The sequence below is a fragment of the Hippoglossus stenolepis genome, chromosome 23, assembly GCF_022539355.2.
Source record: "Hippoglossus stenolepis isolate QCI-W04-F060 chromosome 23, HSTE1.2, whole genome shotgun sequence".
Lineage (NCBI taxonomy): Eukaryota > Metazoa > Chordata > Actinopteri > Pleuronectiformes > Pleuronectidae > Hippoglossus > Hippoglossus stenolepis.
Window position 1 is genome coordinate 6,410,156 of NC_061505.1, and position 24,457 is coordinate 6,434,612.

The following is a 24,457-nucleotide window of genomic DNA, read 5'->3' on the forward strand; positions in this document are numbered from 1 at the left end:
TGCTGAAATAGTGTTGATTTTTTATTTGAGGACGTTTGTGGGTCTGAAGCATCAAAACTACAAGATCTCTCTTTGCTTCTTATTCTTCTTCATGTCTGAAATATTAGAAACTAAGTACTTTTACTCCACTACTGTTAAGTACAAATTTGAGGTATTTATACTTTACATTAGTATTGGCATTTAGCAACTTTCATACTTTTAAACACATTATTTACTAAAGTAAGGTTTTGAATGCAGGACCTTTACTTGTAGTGCAGTATTTTGAAAGTGTGAAAGTAGTACTTTTACTCAAGTAAAGTATCAGAATACTTCCAACACTGCTTTGAGGCGGGGACACACATTGACTGAATGGGCCATGAAGATCACTGGTGGTGTTGACAGGCAGTAGATAAAATCATATTGTGATAGTAAGTGCAGATTCTTATATCACGTCTTCAGTTCCTGTCGGTGCCGGTTGTCAACTGGCGACAGATGACCAACCCTCACCTCACCCTCCCCTTCCATACATGTGGGAACCTGTAGAAACCTTCAGTTGTCATAAAAACTCAAAAGGTGTTTGGTTTGTCCAGTTTGGGCTACTGTAAAAAAACAAGATCTCTACTGTGCACGTTTAACTTTTTAATTGAATTTCAGTGTCAGGGTGCAGACAAAGATTTCACATTCACCCAACTATGGCTGCTGACCTAAAATATACCGTCTGACGTTGAAGGTTTAGCAACTGGTCAAATATTCATGTGAAAGCCGGCAAAGTTTGAGCCGTATATTTCGGCGTTACCGCCTGAGAACGTGAACAGAATTAACATGACAGCGTGCGTTCTCTTTACAGTGCAGCCACATTTACAGCCGAGCAGCAGAGAGACGAGGCATTGTTTTCCTGTTCTCATCAGCTCCTGGCAACAAAAAAAAGTATCTGTCAGAACGGCTTTAGTGTTTTATAGCTCAGAGGAAACACAATACATTTTACGCACTTGATTGTCTGTTTATCACAAACAAAAACCGTGACACATGCAAACAATGGCTGAGATTCGCAACAGAGGGAAAATCGAGGGAAATTATGTGTTTTGCAGCTTGTACTTATCAAAAATGCGCCAAACAAAAATGAAGGTTTTGTTCACTCTCCGTTCCCGCTTGTGGCTCGTAAATAGCGCGTTTACAAAAGATTCAATTTTGATCTCCCTCTTCCCCTCTCAATGGTGAATAACTGGTTTGTAATTTCCAAATATGTGGGTGTTTAATGAGGCCTGAGACGTTTTATTCTCCCACTATAACGCTGTCTACAAAATTGTGCGCCGCTGAGTGTAATCATGCAATGCTATCTGGCACAGACAACACTCTGGCTGCAGCGAGGCAAAACCTGCAGCCCAGAACTGCTCCACTTACGGGGCGGCTGACGTGAGGGGAGCAGACAGGCGAGAGTGGAAAGCCCTCCAGTCATGCAAAATGCAAAAGAAATATGACTTTATTGCAGCTCCCTAATGGTGACATAACAATCTGTTCGGCCACTTCCCCCCCCACCACCTCCGAATCTCGGTGCATTCTGGGAGAGTGCTCCGATCCGCGGGACGGTCTGAAACGTCCGTCCGTGTGAGTGAGTTCAAACCTCATCGAGTTTGAAATACAGCTTCGACCAGCTCATCTGTGGCGGCTTTTATTTATTTATCTCCTGTTCTGCGTGTCAGTGCAGTAAATGGTCCTGAAAGACAAAAATACGACGCACAACAATCTGTTAGAAACTGTCGTCTTTGATCGCTGGTTTGGCTTCGGTTTAATACACGTGCCGCGTATTTATTAAATCTATAACCACTTAAAGAAATTGGGTCATGTTTTTTTTTTTCTGCTATCATGTATATGGATCTAAAGCTAGGAGGCAAGCAGCCTAGCTTAGCATAAAGACTGGAATCAGGGGGAACAGCTAGCCTGCTTTGCACTAAAACTCCCAAATCCACCTCATGTCCCATCTAAAATGCATATTTGATGCCCGGCAATACATTTTAACCAGGAACATTTTGCAGCCATCTATTTGTGGATTTAAAAGATGAATGAAATAAACACAGGCTCTTGTTTTCTCTTCGGCAGGGCTGTGGAATTAAAGGGGTGAATAATACATGGCTGAAAGCATCCGTCTCCCCCCACCCCCGAACTGCATCTTCTTCTCTGGACACCGGGGGATTCCAACGCAAGTAAGCACAGATATTTATGAAGCGTCGTTTGACTTCAGAGGAAACGGATGATAAGTCACCTCAGCGCTCAGATGATGTTTTTAACAGGGCCATCCTTTTGGCTTTGAGGTTGTGAAGTTTCGTCTTTAATAGCAGGATTTTTCATGACCTGCTGATGTTACAGTAGGAAAAAATAAACTGTGACGTACTTTAGTTTACTGATGGATGAGATCTCACTGAAGATCATTGATGGCGGTGAAAATACCTTTACCTTTCAGCGTTTTGTCGAAATTTCAGCTACAGCTTCTGAATTAATTATAGACTCTAGTTTCTTACTATGCTATTATCATTTTCTGCTGCTTTTTCCACGGTTTTCTTATTTTTCGTGGCTTTTCTCTTCAGTCCAGAAGTAAATAACCTCTCTTCTCGTTCTCTGCCTTTTGCGAATCTGTTTATATTCCATTGGCAACCATAGTTCTGATCCGTTTCTGAGAGAAACTCTGGGACATTTCCAAAAGCCTGTATTGTTTATTTCAGAAAATCACATACAAATACTCATGTCATTATCCGCTCCTTCATATTTGATTATAATATATCTTGATAGATTTATAATAGATTTAGTTCAAAGGGAAACGCCCATAAAATCCCACGTTTTTTTTTAAACGTAGGACTGAATTGACGTAGACGCCTGTCGACAGCGTTAAGTGGCTGTGAACTGTGACCTTTTCAGCACTTTGTTCCGTCTTGGAGCTGATGGCTAATGTGGAGTAGCGTGCGAATGGAGGCTCTGATAGCAGCTGACAGGTTGCATGAGTCTTTTGAGCGTCAGATCATGATGTTGACGAGAGCTCGACCGCAGGCTGCTGTCGGGCTGGATCCACTTGTTGACTTGTCACGTACTGAGCGGAGCGTCTTCGAGCCTTCATCGTCGCGGCGAGCAGATACAGTTGTCCTTCGATAGTTTTGTGCGCGAATGGAAGTCAGCTGGCATCGCGACTCGCTGCAATAAAACATGGTCTGCTTTTCTGCATGAAGTATGTTTGAGCCGAGTGTCCATCAGGGCAGTAACTCACACAACAGTTGGTTCGGCTGCACCATCTGTATCTGCATATCACTGGATTTGTTTCAGATGAGCGGTTCTCACAGAAATGGCGGGGCTGTTACAAATTATGTTTCACTGGAGATTCCAGTGAGGGTCAGAGCTCCTGGCCGTTCAGCTCCGAAGTGACCGGCGGCGCTTCAGAGAGCCGCCAGAGGACGAGTGGAACGGGAAACTGTTTGTGAATTTGTTCTTTTTAACTGTCCGTGGACATTGCACTGATGTCGTCATTGTTTTTACTTGTTTTTTTGACGTGTTCCATGAGCCTTAGAATTGCTCTCCGGGGACAAATAAAGTGATCGTTGCTCATAAAATGTAAAAAAATATTTAATAGATGGCCGAGCCAATGTGACTGAACCCGACCTGAACCCGAATATTCAGGTCAGGTGTCCACACGTTAATTCCTACACATTTCATTTGGGCCTGCTTCTTTCCTCTTCATTCCTGGTTGTAGCTGCACTGATGAAAATGTTTATATAATAATGGTGCATCTGATATAATGTAAAGGGGCATATTTCTAAGGGAAATCATCACTCCCATCAGCCCAATGAAGCCCTTTAGTCTGCTCAACATGTTTTGGTATTACTGACGAGCAAAGTCACTGTTTCTGATTTAGTCTCACGGCTCAAATCATCGGCATCATCTCCAGATGCAGCAAACAGCTGTCTTCGTGGGAAAAGCGCTCAAAGGACACTTTACAGCAAGTTAGTGACTCGCTGGTGAACACAGTGGAGCATTTAACAGCTTAAGAGTCAGACACGTCCCTCGGGGGGGTTGGTGGAGACCAAAAACGAGTTAAAGGATAGTAAATACTCGACTCAAATTCAGCCGGTGCAAAACACGAACACTTGGATTTGCATCAACAAACCATCAGAAACCAGGAAGTGGGGTTTATGACCTATACTGCAACCAGCCACCGGGGGTGATCATGATATTGTTTGGTTTTTTGGCTTCACTTTTGGTAGCTGTCAAATCATCCATCTTTATATAAAGTCTATGGAGTGAGACGTCCTGTAGTCTTTCTTCTATCTGTGTATAAATGTGATTTAACCGGACAATCTCTTGCTGTTTTGCCACCACCGTAAAACATCGTGTAAAATGTCTCACCGTAGAACGAGTTAAGCTGTCGACTCCTTTTATTGCTGCTGAGACTAAAGGTTGTTTCTCAGCAGCTGTTGTTTAATGGTTCTCTTGGTCCTCCTCAGCCGTATGTAATGATTTAACTGCAGCGATGACACAGTCTGTTTAGAGCCGCAGGTGCATCTACCTGGCAGGCAGCCACTCGGGCTATTAGCTCACAATCCAATGATCCCTATTTGGGGAGTAGTTGTCCTTATCGCTGCGTCGACCGCGGCTCGACTCGTACGAGGCTCGCCCCGCCGATTGCTCAGTGATATGTGTGTTTACAGATGATAAATTCCCATGACTGAGCTGTTGCACTTTAGATTTCGGGCTGTCACACTGGATGAGCTGAGCGATCGCGCAGCTGCTCAGCCCCCGGGTCAGAGCCCGAGCTCGCGAGCACATGCTGCCGATTCAGAAGGAGGCCAAATTGTTGCAGCACAGATAAATCACATTTTATTTTGGTGAGAGATGTGGGTCAGGTTGTGTCCTGTCGCCAACTGCCTGGAAGAGGGAGGGCAAATCAGCAGGAAATACACCAGCAGTCAATTATCTGTCACTTTCACACAAACGGTGTCATGTTGAGTCAGCAGTTTCTAAGGAACACGACTGACGTTTCCTTTTTTTCATGTTCTATCTGATAGCGAAATCTCATATGTGGCAAGAATTGTACAAACAGTACAGAGACTGACTGTTGGATATGACGCTGATCTCTCAACTTTATGCTCAGTGCGATCAAGAGTTAAAATTCAGAGAAGACTGTTTCCAGTGGGAGGTCAGGACCCCACAAAGTAGCGTGGAGACGAATCTGAGTCTGTCGACAGCTTGAGTCGCTTGTTGAGTTGCGACAGGATTAATGATCATTGACACGTTTTGCTGTGACAAAGCTGAAAACGTCTCCAAATGTTCAGATAAGTGATTTTCACAACAGATGGTTTTATGTTTAGGATCCAAAAGTTGGCAATCACGGATCTAAGAGGTCAACTGGGTGTCTCTGAGGTCAATGAGCCTCTGGCTGCTGGTGACACCACTGAGGGCAAAGAGGAACAGTGAGTAAGTGTTTTTAAGAAACACTTATTCACCGTGACTAATCTCAAGGTGTCACCAACAAGAAAGAAGTTCTCTTATTTAATGTTTGACAGATGATTCACTATTTTACCTCTGGGATCGTTAAAGCCCCTGAAAACGTGGTTTCAAAACAAAACCTCAGCTCATGCTTCATCAGGCCTGTGTGGGTGTGATTTTATCTTTTTCTAATATCGGCAAAGTCTGATTGATTGATAGGATTGTCTTGTTTTTACTGCTTAAACCATGAGAAATGCAAAAGACAAACACAAATCCTCAAATTTAGATAATTAAAACGACTCTAACTTTTGCAGCAAACTGTGTGTGTGGTACGTCATAGTAGGAAGCTGCTTGAGAAAATAGGTTTGTAAACAACCTTTTTTGAATATTGAGGAGCATGTTTGAAACTCTCCAGTTATCTCAAGTTTAATCTTGACACTGTCACACCAGTACCAGCAGATCAGTTTGCCGTCCTTCCCCTTATGACTAACTATATGAAATACAGTGGAACTTTAAAATGGCATGTTAAAATAGCAGTATTATATGACACTCGAGCGCATTCATAACGGCACCATGAGCATTTCAGATCTCCTTCTGGCCCTGAGCAGAAACGAAAGTCATTATGGAGCAACTAATAACTTGCTATTGATCAGAACAAGAATCCCTCAGGGCAAAGAAACTGATATTCACACACACGCACACAGAGAAGATGCACTCGTGCCCGTACACAGACACATTTATTCTGGTGCGAGTGTACGCAGACTCGGTGCCTCTCTGTTGCAACGCCGGTCACAGAAGCTTCTTTCCGATTCAGTCGATAGGCTTCCATTAAGAGGGGGTAGGCTGTCAAAGCAACCTGTGACCTCCTCTCGCCCTCGTGGAGCCCACTGGCCTGTGATGTCCGTATCAATATGAATTTCAGCCCCTTTGCAGCCATCAGCTTCAATTCCCAGCGTCCATTAGTCTCAAGTATCTGTTTCCTCCGACTTGTGCTATTGATTTGGGTCTTTTTGTTCAGAGCATGTACGCGGGTCTTAAAGATGGGGACAGCTTCACACGTGGGGGGCGGATTCTGTCACGCAGGCATTAGGGCTCCTCTGTATTCTGCTTATTAAATGATTTCCATCACCTCTGTCACCCTGAGTGATACTTTCACTCTCATCACTGCCTCTAGCAGCCCTTGCAGTCTGTGAGGCCACGCTAAGCAGCTGTCTGGATCGGATGACATGCAGTTTGAAGTGTGCCCTCGAAGGTCAGGGCTCTTCATCTCCGACAACACAATGAAATGACCCGTTGTTGTCGCACATGGAGGAATAGCACAGCAAATACTGACGCACAATATGGTCACAAATCCCTCAGGGGTTATGAAGTTCCAACATACATCTGTTACTAAAGTGTCATAGTGCTCGGTCATGATAAAAGTTTCTACAAGTAAAGTGAGTTTATTTTAAAACTAAAAAACATAAATTGAAATGCTGGCGAAATTGAAAATCTCACTAAGACATAAACAATAACTAAATGTTTATATGTATTGATCTACATTTTATCAATGTAAGAAATTACACATGTTAGCATGACATAGAAAAGTAAATACAACAATTATATTGAATAATTAAGGCCAAAATATACAAAATGTATGTAGTGATCAATATATTCTACATAATAACCTACAATAATAATCAAGATATTTAACGCAGAACATGAGATATGGGACTTTTTTCCACAGTTGAAATCTCGTATCTGGTTAGACAATCTTTTTCCTTCATGTACTACAGTACTATTAAGTACATGTTATTAAATATTTATATAAATAGAGTATTTGAATGATATAAGAGTGGGACTGAATGTTCAGTTGGACTAAATGTACCAAGTACAGCAAATAATTTCTTAATGAGGTTAGTGAAATAAGTCACATGTGACCCAAACAGTATTTTTTATCATATGTGAAATGAATAAACAAATAGAGGAAAAAGACTTTGATGAACCAAACTATTCTTCTTATTGAAGATTGTTTTTTAAATCTTACCAATAACTGAATGAATATTGTTTTCCAACAAGTAAACTTGGCTTTTAATAAAGAAATTATATAATTTTGAGGGTGTTTGGGTGATAGTCATCAACCGTGAACTGCAACACCCCCATTTTCCATCTCTCTCTCTCTTTGCCTCATTTCCATCCATCATGTCCATTAGCTGTACCACTCATCCTTTTGGGGGTCATGGGGCCCCCCATTTCATCTTTCCACTATGAGGTGTTAAATAAATAAAACGCATTAAATCTCCCTCAAATTCTATAGGTGCATTCCTTGAAAAGTGGCTGAAGATTGTAGGGTTTTTTTATGCAAATGTCACTAAGGTGCACACTTGGAAGCAAAGAAATAGGGTCCTAAAATTAAGGAAATGGTGTATTTTATTAAATACTGCATCTGTGAGCATTTTCTTTCAAATAAAATAAATTGTTATATAAAGCCATAAACACACAACTGAACCAAAAGTGGTTATTTACACACTTGATATCCAACAAAAATAAAATGGTAGAAAGTTGCAGACACTTCTACATCCATCAAAGTAAAGAGGACGTGACCTCAGTGACCTCAGCTTTGGTCGAGTTTACCACAAAAGGGGGAGAAGCTTTATTGAGAAAGAGATCTGTGCCGTTTCTTTCAATCCCAGTAATGACTCTGGTTTCCACAGGAAATGCAAAGGAGGTGTCCCCCAGGTGCCTCTGTCCTCCTCACAGCTTCCTCCCCTCGGCGAGTCCCAGCGTCTCCAAAGTGTGAAGAGCATATGCTGACATTTGGTGGCTCCTCGCTGCTGTGACATGTTTGCCACTAGGGGGCCCCCAGGCACGAGATTAGATATTCCTTAACACAGTAGCCTGGCCCCTGCGAGAGCACGATGGGTGACCTTTGGCTTTATTTATGTCGTCGCCACTCGTGCAGGACCTTTTCATCAGATACGGTCATTGTAATCCCACAGCCCCCATTCAATTTACAGAGGCACTCTGTCACTGCAGACCACTAAAGTCGACAAAATGAATGGATCAATAACGCCTCTGAAAGCCCCCCCCAAGTCAGTATCAAGTTACCAGTCATAATGAATGGGGTGTTGTTTATGTTGTAAAGTGCGGCGTCACTGAGTCCTCTGAACAAACCCCCACGTTACACCACTGAGGTTTGGGACACTGTAAAACTGAAATGTGGAAAAAAATGTAATAACATCCAATTATGTAACTAATATCTTTGCCAGTGGTTGATAAATCTTTATAAGCTAATGGTTAAAACTAACTTTTGTGTTGCCAGGTTGCGAAAAAAAACCTTTTCCCTTCTCTTCTCACGTACTTGGTTCGTCAGTAAAATAAAGACCCTTCAATTTATTACTTTTTCTTTAGAAATAAACTGAATAGTCTGAACCAGAGAGCATTTCTTCAACAGTTTACCATGGCAGTGTTTTAAACCAAACAAAACCTAATTTATTTTATGAAGAAACACGTAAGATATTGACATAGAATTGCTAAAACAACGCAACTAATTAAACGCAGCCCGTTTTCTGAGCACATGAAAAGTCGACACTTTGGACGTGTACACAGTTTGGACAGGACAACAAAGCACCGACTATAAACATTTATAATGTTAAACACGAGCCAAACACAGTTTTCCATAACAACAAATATTGAACAAACCATGAAAAAATAAGACGAATTCAAAGTTCCGTAACAGGAAAACAAGTGTCATGTTTAAGAATTTAGATCACAACAATATTGCCATAAATAAACCTAAAAAACCTTAAATTTTGCAATGTTTATTTCAGCAGGAAATACAACTGATGTCGTGCAGAGGCTGTATTACTCTTAGTTTTTAGATAAAATATGATTGAAGTTTAAATTTACCATACATTATTTGGCAGCATTTCAAACTGTGAAATCATTTCCTCAGTTTTTTTGTCACTCTCCACTCGTCATTACAGTTTATCTACCAAGATTTGACTTAAATGCACGATATGCCATCTTCTGCCAGTAGGGGGCTCTCAATTCCTAAAGGTGGAGTTTGATGCCAATGTATTTATTGTCTTCACCTCTAGTTTCGGATTAATTCACTGATAATCGTTGGGTTTTTACCGGAAGCTGAATTATTTGCAGAGAAGAAGAAACCTCTGCAGGACTGATCTGGTCAAAACGCTCCAATGCTGCCACTAATGTTTCTCTGGTAAATTAGCATCCAGACGTCCGATGGCTAAAATCCTTCATTTGATCAAAACACAAAGCTAAAAACAACCAAGATCTAAAAGGTCTGGATTTAAAATGTATAACAAGTCAACTACAATGGAAACCCATGTGCAAAGGACAAATTAGGCCATTTACAGGCAACCAAATAAAGCGAACTGTTGCTTTGACAAAAAGTTCAGATTTCTGCAAGTCTGAAAATAGCTGGAAGCATTTGGGACAACTCAAGTGCACAAGTCAACAAAATATCAAACGTGGCTCTTGTTGTTTTTATGGTATTTTAATGGGGAAAACTTACATTTGTAGTAATTTACTGCAGTTTCCTCTCAGCTCTAATGCATCGTGTTGGCAAAATGAAACCCGGCCCTCACAGTTAGCGGCCGCTGCTGCCTCAGATCCAGCCTATCTCCGGGCAGCTTTTACAGTAATTGGTAGTAATTATAAATCCGGTCTGAGAATGCACAAAGAAACGCTCACGGCAAAAAGAAAAAAAAAAACAGGCCTGTTTTTCACCTCGGAGTGCCAAGTAGTGTGAATGTAGATTAATGGGTCATTATCAGGGTTATTAAACAACTATTCATACGTGCGGGTCCGGTTACAAACGGGGCCAGTGCTGGATGATTGATATGGAAATCCCAATCAAAGCTGACACTCAGTGCTGAGGAGATGAAATTGGGTCTGACAACATGTCAGCCTGTTTGAGACCGAGCACGAGATGAAGATCCTTTAGCCAACACACACACACACGTGCAGTACACAGAGGGCTTGTAATACGACGGCAGTTTGTGCAAACATAGGTCTCCGTTTACGTCCTCGGCGTTCTCAACGTGATTTAAAATGACTTATCCAAACTTCACAGGCTCTCCTAATGGGACCTCTTATGGTAAAACGAAGCCTCGGTGGTCAGGTCACATCTCCACATTTGCATGCTAGTGGCACGGGAGAAACTCCCACCACAGTCCTGCAGCGGGGGCCACATTATCACATGCAATTCACCATCAATGATCTCAAACAATAGCTCTCAGCGTTCGTACGTTTTAGCCGCGGATGGAAACCATGTGCTGCATGGGTTACCGATGGTCGCAGTGGAGAAACGTGCTGACAGCTCTGGACGGCCTTGAGGTGCACATCAGACCCGGAATACCTCTGCCAGACTTGCGGCTCTGCTCCTTTTTGGTAGAGAAAAAAGCTTTGTTGCCCCTGTTGGCAGTAAGTCAATCGCATGTATTAAACTACCCCACAATGCTCGCCAGTCATCGATAGCCCTAAATGAGTGCATATGGTGTCTTGGCTTTTGGGCGTCTTTTTGATCAGGTGGAGATTTTAATGGATTTTTTTCTCTGCCTCTGACAGACGAGGCCGGCTCGGGGCAGAATGCGAGCAGCCGGTGGGGTCATTTGAACCTTGTGGTTGCAGAGCAGAGTGCTGAGACACTAAGAGCCGACGCTGCGTTCACAAGTGTCGGACAGAGGGAGAGTCAGGAAGTCTGGCGACTGTAAACCCCACCCGACCCCGACCCCACCCCACCACCACCCATCCCAGACACACACACTCCGAGACGAGCCAAGCGGGCACTTCGGCTCACACAGACCTGCACTACTGCACTTGTGAGGACATTTGTAGTCGCTCGCATTCATTATCTGCCCCCGTGTATAAACCTCTACCTCGCCTTTAACTTAATTGTAGCGTTTAAGGGACAAACCCCAATCCACATATAAACACACCAGCACTATGAACACCACTAAATGGTCAAATCTTAATTATTAGTATTTCATGTTGAATAATGTGTTACATCAGTAATATTTAGACAAAATTTTGAATTATGCAATGAATAGAAAATGTTTGTATTCATCTGGAGCTCATTTATTCAAATTTACATGCACACACACACATTTTCCAACATTAAGGTTACTACCAGTGAACTTGAGATATGTAAACAAACTTTAAACATGTAGAAACATACAATTCAGTATATTTTTAACCACAAATTACATAATTCATATTATATTTGGGGTTAACACATGGCCCTGTGCCTTGTATTTTAGGTCTTAATATAAATGTGTTAAATAATAGATAGTTAATCCTTTCCTTTGTCATAAATCTTATTCTAATTCAAATAAGTTAATAATATATCATTTAAAAAGTAACTAACCTTATTTGAACAGGTAAAACTGTAATCCTTATGTTTTATAGTACAACTAAAAGATTACTAAATTAAATATTTACATCCATTTCAATAAACGTGCAACTTTGTGGGGTCTGGATTTGACTCCATAGTTGTGTTGAAAGATATTTGTCTCCACAATATGATGAATACTAAATTATTTGTAAAAACCTTCATTGCATTTCTACAGTTAACTAATTGCCTACTAGTGTTAAAAATGTTCAATGCACATTGGCTGCACTCATGTAATAATGCTTAAAAGAATAAATATGATAAATTATTCAGAACAAAATGTTCTTAATGATAAAATAGTATCAACTTGAAAGCAAGTAGCTGTTATTGTTGTAAATTATTTACACTGATTTAGTTTGCTGTCAGTTACAAGCTAAAAAGGAAAAACACTTCATTTGTTAAAGTTTTAAAATACAAACTACTAAACTAAAAAGTAAAAGTTGGTTTGTTATCTATTTGCTTCCTTTTTACAACTTCCCCAATACTGAAAACTATTTGTTTAGGAGTTATTTCCTTATTTTGAACATCCAAACTCAAGCCTGCGTTTCTGTCTTTTCATCTGACAACATTTTCAAGAAAACTATTCCTTAACTTCACATTGGAACAACAACTGCTCATTTCCTGTGTGCAAAACAATGTCCTGCACCATTGTGTGTTTGGGGGAGGATGAGATACAGTACATCTCTACATGCACAGCAAAGGTAGGCAGGAATTTAGCAGCGAGAACAACAGATTTGCAGGCAGACTAAGTGGTTGAGTGAACAGGTTAGCAGCGGCGGGGCCTTGAATGGCTGTGACAGGGAGAGAGCAGTGAGAGGCTCCAGCACTGAAAGGGGAAGTGACCCGGAAACGGTGTGTAAGTGCAGCTTGCTGGGCCCTTTAGGAAAAATCCCTCCAGAAGCACTGATGCAAGTCCAGCTAAACACACATTTCTCTTATTTCTCTGGCTGCAGAGATGCATTACTCAGCTACACTCATGCGCTCTAACGGCAAAGAAAAACAGATAGTGGGGGAGAGCTGTATCCAAAAAACTCCCGAATCCTGATTTGTGCGTATGTTCGGTACTCTGAAAACACAAAGTACTTGGTCAAAGCGAGGGGCAGCAGTGTTATATTATGGATGCAGATCAACCTTTGCTGCCACAGTGTGTTGACTCAGCCTGACCCACCTTTGTGTGTGTGTGTGTGTGTGTGTGTGTGTGTGTGTGTGTGTGTGTGTGTGTGTGTGTGTGTGTGTGTGTGTGTGTGTGTGTGTGTGTGTGTGTGTGTGTGTGTGTGTGTGTGTGTGTAATTGAATTACGAAGCTCGGCTCAGATTTTATTGTGTGGTATGAAACTGCACATCTTGCTACACAAAGCAGATAAAGTGCGAATTGATCAAAGTAGCTGTGCAGTTGCAGAAGCCTGTCATTGTGTTTCTACTCCCATTAAGAAGCTTCTTTTTGTTAATTTGTTACTACTTTGTTTTAATTTTTAATTTAAGTCCCTAAACAAACAACTTTTTGTGATTATCATATATTATTTACATTTAAAAGAATCTCAGACAGGCCCAGAGTCCATGAAGAAGTAAATGTGAGAGAAAATATATAATAATTTTTTCTCAACCTTATGTTACACTTAACGTTAATCGCAGTTGATCAAACTTACTGTTTACAAACTTTCTCTGCATTTAACCTTTATGGCAAGTAAATTTATATTTATGCAATAACTTTCACACATTCATGACTTTTTTCAGTATCAGCCAATATTATTCAAATTTTAGTCTTGATGTCAACATGGTGTATAGCAGGAAGTGTGTGTGTGTGTGTGTGTGTGTGTGTGTGTGTGTGTGTACTACAAACACTAACCTGATTAATGCAGTAATAAATTGTCTGTTGGAAAAAACAAACTAATAATCCACAACCAGTTTCCCATCCAGCTTGTGACCAGTAGAACTTGAACGTGCACATGTTTTGAGTATTAAAACCATTAGTAAAAACATATGGGTTTCTTTTTTTAGTTCTTGGTACAAAGTGATATAACAGAGGTGCTAGTAGAAACCAAGTTGTATGTGTTTTTGAATTTCATGAGTAAAATCAAAATGTATAATCATCTCAGTTCGGGGTAAAGAAAACTTAAGTTTGCATTCGATATTCAAGTAAACAGCAGCTTAAGTAGTAATTTAATTTTGCAATAGAAAATACTTTCTTTCATGCATCAACTCAGTTTGTGTAAAGGTTTGAAGCAGCAGTTTCAACAGAGAGAGCTGGGCCTCTGATGGATTGAGCAGGAAAAGGCCTGAGAGCAAGTTTGTAAAGTTCAAACTTCTTTAGCACAACATTAAAGACTCACACAGGAAGCAGGACTATCACTGACTTTTTGTTTGCAGCACAGAAATGTACAACTTGTAGAGCTGAGACAAGTTCAACACTTCACTGAGGGAGGCAGAGCTTATGGATGAATAAATAAATACAGGGAAGTGACCTGATGTAACGTGTGATGAGAGATTAACGATATGAAACAGGTGATTCGACCTGGAGACGAATTTGAGCCATTTTCTCTGGGATCAACATTTAAGTTTCATAAAACATTCAATTACCAGGAAGTTTGGCACTGCAGAAGAAAAAAATAAACTTTAACACCGTTATAATCTGATCACAAAGATTCTACATCTTCTAAAATGATACCAAAGGGTTTTTAGTCTTGATCTGACATCAAATTCACATTCAAAGAATATGGATGAATAAAAAACCACTGAAGCCCGATATAAAAGTCTAATTTAGAAGTTCGTTTGAAGCCAAAACACGCAGCAAACAACTTCAAACATTACTTTTTTTATTGCAAAATTCATCATCGTCATGATATAGTAACTGTATTCACAGTTCAACAGTCTGTCATATGAAAGATCAAGTGAAAACAAACCAGAAAAGTGTTTAACAACAACAACAATAATATAAGGCCATATAAATACAAAACCAAGTATTGCTCCACAGAAACTTCAACATTTCAACACGAGCGATGGAAACGATGACAAAATTTTAACCAAAGTTGCTGCAGCTTTACTCTTAACGTACATTCAGTCTGATGACATTACTGCGCCGAGTAAAACTGCTCAGAGGAACTTTAATGCATGCACAACTTCAACATATCAAAAACCTTAAAAAAATATATGATAATAATAATAATAATAAACATTTGGGGGAGGACAAAAAGTGGCACATGCATGTCTTGGATTAGTTGATATGTTTACATCAAAGTTTCAGGAATTATATGAACTCAAAAAAAAATAAAATAAGAAAAGTGACCGGCTCATATAAAGTCCAGACATCCAGAGGAAACCATCAGTCCGCGTCAAACAGCCCGAAATACTTGCCAGTGTTGGAGAAGTAGATGTAAGGCGCCGCGTTCGCAGTCGGGTAAAGGACGGGGAAAGGCATGGGCATCAAACATCCGCTCAGCAGGCTGCTGTCTTTGTAAAAAGTCGGTAATTGCACGTTTTTCCCCGCCTCCGAGAGGTGCTCGGCGGCCAGCGGTCCGTCCATGTCCGTGGACAGCTGCCGCTTCAGCTTGTTGCGGCGGTTCTGGAACCAGATCTTCACCTGGGTCTCGGTGAGCTGCAGCGAGCTGGCGAGGCACGCTCTCTCCGAGCTGCTCAGGTACCGCTTCATGTCGAACGTGGCCTCCAGCTGGAAGATCTGTCTCTTGGAAAAGATGGTGCGCGTCTTCTTCTTCACTGCGGCTTTGGTGTCCGTGGGGCTCTGCTGCTGCTGCTGCTGCTCGGACGCGTCCTCGGCACCGTGCGCTCTGTGCGCCCCGGGACAGGAGGCGGCGGTGGTCAGCGACGGTGTGTGTCCCCCGCGGTCCGCAGGATGGACTCTGGGCTTCACTGCGAGCAAAGCGACAAAACGTCTTTAGGAGGCATATGGTAAAAATCAATTCATGCGTAAAAACGTACGTTAACAGATCGCACCTAATTCATAAAATCCAGGTTGAGATCCTTATCCAGACATTTACAGGAAATAGTTCACTCCTTGCTCAAATTCACACTTTACGCATGGTTCTGCCTCTAAACGCGTAAATCTGTATATAAATGTAGTTATCACTCTGATAAACCACTTTGCACAGACTGAATAAATCCCCTGAGTTACCTGTCCCCTCTGAGCCGCTGTCCTCTCTCCTCCGGACGTCCCACGCCTCCTCGCACTGCGCTTTAAACTCATCCTTGCACCCGCCGTCCCTCTGCGTCTTTGCGCCGTCCGAGTCTCCGGCGTCCCGCTGCTGCCGCAGGTTGAGGATGCTGTCGATGGTGAACGTCAACGAGGCGCTGCGACCCGGGGCGTCCCCTTTGCTCATGGTCCCCGGCATTTCACGCGCTCCTCCGAGATTCCCGAAACACCAACGTCCCCGGACGCTCCGAGCACCATCGCTCCACGGCTGCGACTAGCGCGCGGAGGAGCCGGCGCGACGCTCTTCTACGACCCGGAAGAGTGCGGTTTAGCGGCTCGTGATTGGTGCGGGTTGCGGGGCAGATGAGGGCGGGATGCAGGTTTCCCGTCTGGCTGCCATATTGTTGCTTTAAACACTTTGCTGTCATCAGAAGCTCAGTGCGCCCTGTTTATAGGCTCCCGACCAAAAACAAGACGAGGCTCGAGTCCTGCTATTTTAAACCTTGGAGTTTGCATCATCATAGATTCCCAGGACTGATGTGTTGTTTATTTCTATTATTTAGTACATTATTTTATTTATATGCCACATTCGCATCTTCCCTTTAAACATATGGAACTAAAACCGTAATAAAGGCCAATCCAACAATGTCTCTTTGGTCGTTATGGCACAAGAAGACTAAAGTGTTTTATAGTAAATATAAAGTGTGCTTGAAGTAACAGGGAAGCAAACATGTGACAAAGTGACTGCAGGAGACCACAAAACAATTTGTGCATCAATTTTATTAACGTGAACATCAGTGTACAAAACAATCTGTATTATAATCCTCTTAAATAAAAAATGTCAAAGATTTTAGGGTATTTCTAAAGCTATCAAAATTCACAAACACTAAAATGTCTTTTTCATAAATGATAGAAATTCTGCACATGGTAAATTTCAATTTCTCTGCATTTGTCAAATGATCCAATGATTAAATCCCCGCAGGACAGGATGTGTATGTGCTCAAATAAGGGTCCAAAAGATTTAGAGCTCGTGAAATAAGGTTCAGAGAGAACTTTGAAACCAGTGGCACATGTTAGGAAAAGGTTCCAGCTCATGTTACACAAAGAAATACAATTTAACACATTCCTTGTAAAGAAAATGTGTTTAAATGTGTCAACCACAGTGTAGGAACTTGAGTTTTTGAATCTGTACTTTTTCGTCTTTGTTTAACTTCTCCTTGACATAAACTCTCCACAATTCTTTATTCCCACATTTTCTTGACCACTCATTTGTACTTCTCATGCAGTTTTGTGTCACAGACAAACACTAGTTTTGAAGTGATGTCCGAACCCATTATTCCTCAAGCTCGAAATATTATGACACTTAAGTGTTCCCATCTGTCTGTGGGTCATCCATACAATTTTGAAAAATGACCACAAAATAGAACCATATTTTAATTCTGTGTGATCTTGTGTGTAGTGTCCTCGGGGCGGCTTCAAGAGTCCCAAAAAATATCCATCATACTTATTAAATCTAACAGAGAATCATAAGAAATGTCAGGTTTTTAACATGAATTGAAAAAAACGCTGCTAATGTGGAGAAATTGTTTTGTTTCGAGGATATTAAAAAAGCTACAGAGAAGGATCCCGATGGCTTATGAGTGATCCACCTTGAGTTAAATCTGGCTTTATTTCCCAAAAGTTGCTTCTAGAAAAGGTCCCAAAGAAACAGTTTGACACAGGTTGAATTATCTGCTGTGCATGAGCAGAAAATTAGATTTAAAAAAATCTGATCTGGAAGTAAAATCAACATTTATGCAGCATATTTATTTAATAAATTGTCCAAAGAGACACAAGAATTGCTGTAACTTCTCGTGCACCTTTTTAAAGTCCCACCAGTCCAGCCATCTGTGGCGTCAAAAACGACACAGGATGAGTGAAGCGAGAAGTCAATGGATAGTTAATCGCATTATGGAAGCCCACAGACAGTGGTGACACTTGGCCGCTCAGCGTCATAGGCGAGGCGACGCTCTCGCGATACAGCACGGGAACTCGGATGACCCTCTGTGCGGCGTAGGGACGCACGGTGGCTGTGCTGCTCCCAGCCTCCATGTCCTCGGTGATCTGCCTCTTCCACTTGTTCCTGCGGTTCTGGAACCAGATCTTCACCTGGGTCTCCGTGAGCTGCAGCAAGGCGGCCAGGCCGGCCCGCTCCGTGCTGCTCAGGTAGCGCTTCAGGTCGAACGTGGACTCCAGCTGGAAGACCTGACTGCGGCTGAACACGGTGCGGGTCTTCTTCTTCCGGCCCACTTTTGTGTCACCTGAGAGGAGGAAGAGGGAGAGATGTTTTTTGTTAAAGGTTCCCATGGCAGTTTTCTTGCCCATGGATCCAGGATGTGTTTGCTACGCCCCTGCTATCTTATAACAAAATTGGGAAAACTAAAATATAAATTTCTGCAGGACATACTGATGGTTATTAAAAAACCACAAACTTATGTTAAAGTCTGCAGCCAATTTGTAGCCCGTTTTATGAGCTAGGTGCATGCAATTATGCATGGCTGCTTGTGCTTTCCACAGAGCCAAAGGTGGACCTAAATTAAGGGTGTAACGTGGCTCTATTTGCTTTGGCCTCACCTGGGTCAGAGCCGTCCTCTCGAGAGAAGCAGGAGGAGGGTGCGTCGTCCTCTCTCTCATCCGTCAAACTGTCTCCCTCCTTCTCCTCCGCATGCCCCGTTAAAGCTGGGGAATCCCGGTCGCTGCTCGGTAGAGTGTCTCCGTGCTCATCCGGGTAGCTGGGCCTGTACCGTGGACCTGCAAAAAGAAAACTCCCTTAATCATGCTACATAGGCTTTAGTGTTCGTTCTCTTGTCCACAACTGTAAGAACGCAGTAGGGAAACAACGCATATTAATTTGCTCCCTGACCTTTCCAAAATTATAAATAGGCATCGACTCCCTGCTTGAATCACGAGAGTGGACTGTTGTGTGGATGCCAAACACCGTAAACTTGTACGAGGCTGATATTTGGAGAGTTTGGGTGTTTTTACGCGCAGAGACAGTGAAACGTGCTCCAGACCATTCGTCGAGCCAACTTGTGACCACGCTGATATATTGTGAAATGAATAAACGTTAGCTGCTGTTGTGGCCCGATTCTGATCCACGTGGTGATTTTAGACCTTTACGCACGGGATAGGATGGTTTTACGCGTGACGTAATTAATTATATCACTGTACACGAGTGATGCTTTTCCACCGATTTGTTAGATCAGCTTTAAGTGTTGTCACGACCCTAGTAAGCGCTTCTTAATCCTGCTTATCCAACATATGAGCGAGGTTATCTGCCGGTCAAATTAAAGCGATCATTTATTGATTTCAGATCACGTTTGAGTCTCTCACATTTATTCGCTGATTACAGTAAACAAATAAAAGCATGTGGAGATGGACACTCACTTCTTGAGCTGTGGTTCACTGTGTTTGGTGACGTCCCTCTCCAGTTCAGCTCCTCGTTGTCCAAACGTCCCGGACACATCGCCGGGCTGTGGACGGTAACTCTGAAGTCCGAGGTCTCCACCCGCTCCTCAGCTGGGACTGCTCTGTCTGCGGTTCCCAGCAAATTCTCAATGTAAAAAGACGAACCTCTCGACGCAGCATTGCGCTTCGACGTCGGCGCTTTACCGTCCAGCATTGTGACTTCCCCCCCCCCAAAAAACACTTCCCCTTCTGAACGTTATAAAATCATTCCCGGGAATGTGTCTGCTTCCCAAACAGGAGTGTCCCCTGCTCCGCGTAAAACCGCCCAGACGCGATCCATGAGCGCAAATAATAGCTCAAGCCTCCAGTTGCAAGAGATCCGGACGCAAATTCAAACCGTCCCCATGAAGCGATGAAACTCCAGACAAACAAAATAATCAATCAAAACCCGAGTGTGTCTCGTTGTCGGGAGCCTCTCCTGTCGGAGTCTGTCTTGAGGCAGCGCAGAGACGCTGTATTTAGGTCAATTAGGGAGCAAACCCAGGCAGAGACGCAGTGTTGTCCTCAGGGCTGCAGAGATGGAGGGAGCTTCATGAAGAATGGCACAGTACCGCCTATTGGTTACATCGGTCCATGCACACTTTGTATTTACTATGCACTGTATACGATTTAAACTCTTATTGAGTTGTGCCATAATGAGTAAGTACATGTTTTGGGAAAGGTTATATATTTGTATTGATTACTCACATTAAACCAATTTCCTGTAGTTTGCGTTTGCATCAGGAAAAAAAGGTTGTTAGAGCAGAGCCAAAACTACTTATTATAATAATAGTTATTATTACACTAGTTGAACATTATTAATCATGGTAATGTGTCAAGTGATTAACAGATTATCAGAGTTTTGAATGTGTGAGCCAAAGACTTCTGAGGCCGCAGAAAACTTTCATTTCTTTTCTTTGTTTGGAACAAAACGGAATAATGTTCCTGATAATTCTTCAATATGCTTAGTCCCGTTTTAAAGCTTTTCAGCAGTCAAGTGCAAAAGTCTTCAATAGTTATATTTGTTTGCTTATAGTTGTTTTGCAAATTTCTATAAATATACGATATATAAATATAGTCTATCTAAATATATAGGTAACAAATTGATTAGATTAAATTGTAAATCAATCCTGTAAACATGTTTTGAGACGCACAGATATATTTATCATTATCTATTCATTTACTGTAATATATAAAAAAAAATATTTAGTTTAAAAAGTCACATTTTATCTACTTTTGCCAGATTTACATAATTTATGTAAATGAAAATGCTTTTTAATTTCAAAAGTTGGAAACTGGATTTTACTTCACTGTTAATTCTCTATATGTGTACCTTTTTTATTAAGTTGCATTTCGGAGCCAGAATTTGCTTCTGAACCTGTTGTGATTCTTCTGAAACTCTTGATTTATTTAAGTTGAGCACAGAGAAACTTTGATTAAAGTAAAAACAACTTTCGAGTGTCAAACTCTCCTCTGATGTCAAAATGAAGTAAAAACAAGCAAAACATATCTTTGAGCATTGGATGACTTTAAAGCTCGGTTCCTGATTTGCACAGAGAAAATGATAAAAAAAAAAAAGACTTTCCCTTGTTTGTGCGTTTCCAAATTAACCATAACACAAACACAGGGCATGAACAGATTCACCATCATGTCACTTCCTGGACTTGTTCCTCCCTCAGCGAGGCTTAAAGGACCAATCAGTGTCCAGCACAGGCCTCACAGAGCTGTCTCCTTTTCACACTGACAGGCTGAAGGAGAAGCTTTTCACCACAACCTGCCTGAAACACTCAAGTGTAGATTATCTGTGGAGAATTGATATTTTTTCTTTTCCTGGAACTGGCCCCGGTTAAATGCCCGTAGATGGACTTGACAGTGTGTTGCAGCTTAAAGCAAAAGAGTTGATTAACACTGAAGGTGGAAAATGTCAGCTGCAAGACTGTGAACGCTGGCGTAAAAACAGCAGTGCATGTTTGGAGTTGCAATAGGATTTAAACACCATGAAAAGCTTACTTTCATCTGTGGGGAAGCTTTAGCAAATGCTCAGGACATTCCAGGCTGCATGTTCTCAGGCTGCATGTTGACAAACCACAGCAGATCCAGCTATCAGAAAACAGAAAGACACCACAGCGGAGGAGTGATGTTAAATCTCAGTGCCGAGCGGTGAAGAGAGGCAGAGAACAACAAACCATTTGTGTTCTCTGAGGAATTGCTCACTCTTCGCTCTTCACTGTGCCACAGAATTGACTTTGTAAAAGCCTCTTTGCTGCTAATAGCCTATCAACCCATTACTCTGGATTCTGAGCAGCGCACCACATTTTACATGAATTCACAAATATATGCCGACTTCTTGTAAAGTTTAAAACATGCAAAAGTGATTAAGCTAATCAAGCAGCAGGTTTAATGTATATTCAGCATTCTGTGACTGTGTATCCTGCAGCACAAACAGGCAGTGTGTTTTATAGTAGTAGCAAATATATGTTTTTCATGAGCAGGGTAATTAGAAGAATAAGAAAAAACTTCTATAAAGTTAATTTTACTCTATTTTGATGTTTGAATGCATAAATAGCTCAATACAGAAATTAATGGGCATTTATACACAGGATTAAAAACAGTTGTTCACCTCTAAGACCCTGGAAATGTGTTTTTTAGATAAAGGTTTGTCTCTTTAACTATTATATAATCAAAAAGGTAACAATTAACTTTAAAACCTGCTTCCTGAGTGTTGTATGGATGTGATCAGATCAGATGCACGGAAATATGTGGCATTCCATTTTCAAAATTAAATCCCCACCCGGCTTTAAACTATAAGAAAAACTCAAACAAAACAAACAAAAAAACACATTAATGTCGCTGTTGTTGTAATAACCAAAACTGTAGCAGAAAGTTGAGTTCATGTTGGATCCCAAGATGCTGTTTAGATACATTGTTTTTATTGTTTTTATTTAACAACAATAAAACAGGAGACAAAGTTGAAGGAAAGTAAAAGAAAACTTGACAAAACTATAATTCTGTGATTGGTTTACGCCTCTACATCATTTCCTGGCATGTTGACTCCTTTTTCATTCAGTATTCAGATGTTTGACCAAAGAATAATTTTAAGACTTCATTTTGACTCATTCTGTACTTTGATAAAATGTCCAGAAAACTGTAAAACTACTCATACATTTTTTTAAAGGCAGTAGATGCTGTGAGGGCCCCATTTTACACACTTGCCTGAGTCTCCTTGCAAAGCCGAGCAGTGTGTGAGCGTTTTAAAAGATGAAGGATTTGACTTTTTTATTCTCCAACAATGATTCCGACGGACATGTTTTTGTGTCATTTTGAGGGAAGCTAGAAATGATCTCATGCCACTTTCGCCAGCAGCAACACTAACATAACACTTCCTGTCCTGTCTGGCCTCATTGTGAAGCGGGGGGGCATGTTCAAGATCTTTTAATTAAAGACGACACTGCAACCTTTACAAGGTGGATGAGGACTGAACCTCCAGACTACCTGATGAACGACCACTGGGGATAAGAACAATCTTCTAGTACAAATACACTGAAACATCTAATTCTCTTCAACCCAGGATAAGAAAACACTGTCCATCCAGACTCACTTATTGTGTTAGGATTATTTTGACTCTTATTTATAGTGATGGAAGCAGAATTAAGATAATTTACTTTAAAAATAAATCTAAAGAAAATTTACTTTATACGTATCAAAAGTTAAAGTACTCGTTGGCCCCTGTATTCATATGCATAACTAATTTAAGTGATATTACTAATGGATTAATGTACAAACAGTATTTTAATGTTGCTGCTTTAAATACTGTTCTGCAGTTAATTAAGATATTGTATTTTTATAACATCACCGTATGTTCTATGGAAAATGCTGATTTGCAAAGTAACTATTGTGTAACTGCAAAATAAATGTAGTGGAGTTGAGTCTGGGTTTAACGTAAATGTAAAAACTATATACCTTCCAGATAAATGTAATGTAATCGAGTAAACTAAAGTAAGATCCAGTTAACATGCAATGTTAATACTGTAGATACTTTACTGAGTAAAAGGTCGAGCATAAAATGTAAATATATAGTTGTACTACAATGGATTAAAGTAAAGTACAAGTTTAAAGTAGTAGGAAATTTAAATACTCAACTGCATTAGAACTTGTTTTTTCTCGTAATGAGTTTGAGCTCTTAATAAAACATCAGCTCTTATTAAATATTTGTTCTATGTACATCGAGCATATATCCTGCTGATTACTATGATTTCCTGATGTCGGCATAACATAACCATCATGAGTCAAAATGCAGAGGAGCTTCTCCTGCAGTGTTGTTAACAGTGTATATGTTTGTCTTCCATATGCACGAGGAGAATCCACGTATTGGGGGGGGGTTCCTCCACATCATTATTTCTGCCACTATAATGGGCCACTGTGGCGATTCAAGCTGCTGAGGTCAAAGCCACGGCCCAGAATGCACTAGTGTATATGAGGTCAGCGAGGTCCAGACATCTTAGGTCGGCCTTAACGGGGCCGGTCAACCAGAAGGGCCTCTTTATGCCACATCGAGCGTGGAGCTGTTGACGACTTTTTTTTTTCTGGGCTCTCATGCGACCTCTGCTCGCCGTCTGCTGCTGCTCCGCTCCACCCTCACTTCTTACCCCCAAAAAAAGCCACGTTCACACCCATCAGAGGAGATTTTTAAACCTGCATTCTCTCTGGCAGCTCATGGGCGGAGAGGTCGTCGTTTGGGGGGGGGGCCCCTGCACGAAAACAGACCCCTCCAGGCTCCCGCTGTCACTTTATCAGAAATGGCCCTTAATCTGCGTTTTATACCTGCTCCGAAACTCCAAAAAGAACACTCCAGATTACGACCATTGAAACTGACACATACTTCTCCTGCTTAATCCCTATTAGCGCTCCCCTCACCGCACCCGCAGCCCGATTCATGCAGTGGACAAAGCGAAAGCATTCTGGGAGCTGTTTGGGTTTATTGCAACA

General features: G+C 41.4%; 2 protein-coding genes and 1 long non-coding RNA gene across 3 annotated transcripts in view; 1 reads left to right on the forward strand and 2 right to left on the reverse strand.

Moving 5' to 3' along the window:
• The first annotated feature begins 2,082 nt into the window (after positions 1-2,082).
• Positions 2,083-24,457, forward strand: part of LOC118102360 — a 50,851-nt gene continuing 28,476 nt past the window's right edge. Inside the window, exon 1 of the long non-coding RNA XR_007032364.1 lies at positions 2,083-2,180. This is a non-coding gene — a long non-coding RNA (uncharacterized LOC118102360). The remainder of the gene's footprint in view (positions 2,181-24,457) is intronic.
• Positions 14,638-16,319, reverse strand: LOC118102333 (homeobox protein HMX2). Its single transcript, XM_035148446.1, has 2 exons — positions 15,968-16,319; positions 14,638-15,705 (listed from the first exon to the last, which is right to left on the reverse strand). Exons 1-2 carry the CDS (start codon positions 16,182-16,184, stop codon positions 15,161-15,163), a joined length of 762 nt encoding a protein of 253 aa, XP_035004337.1. The 5' UTR covers positions 16,185-16,319; the 3' UTR covers positions 14,638-15,160.
• Positions 16,748-20,011, reverse strand: LOC118102329 (homeobox protein HMX1). The gene is made up of 3 exons (XM_035148441.2): positions 19,412-20,011; positions 18,599-18,775; positions 16,748-18,285 (listed from the first exon to the last, which is right to left on the reverse strand). The coding sequence occupies exons 1-3, from the start codon at positions 19,644-19,646 to the stop codon at positions 17,849-17,851; spliced, it is 849 nt and encodes a 282-aa protein (XP_035004332.2). The 5' UTR covers positions 19,647-20,011; the 3' UTR covers positions 16,748-17,848.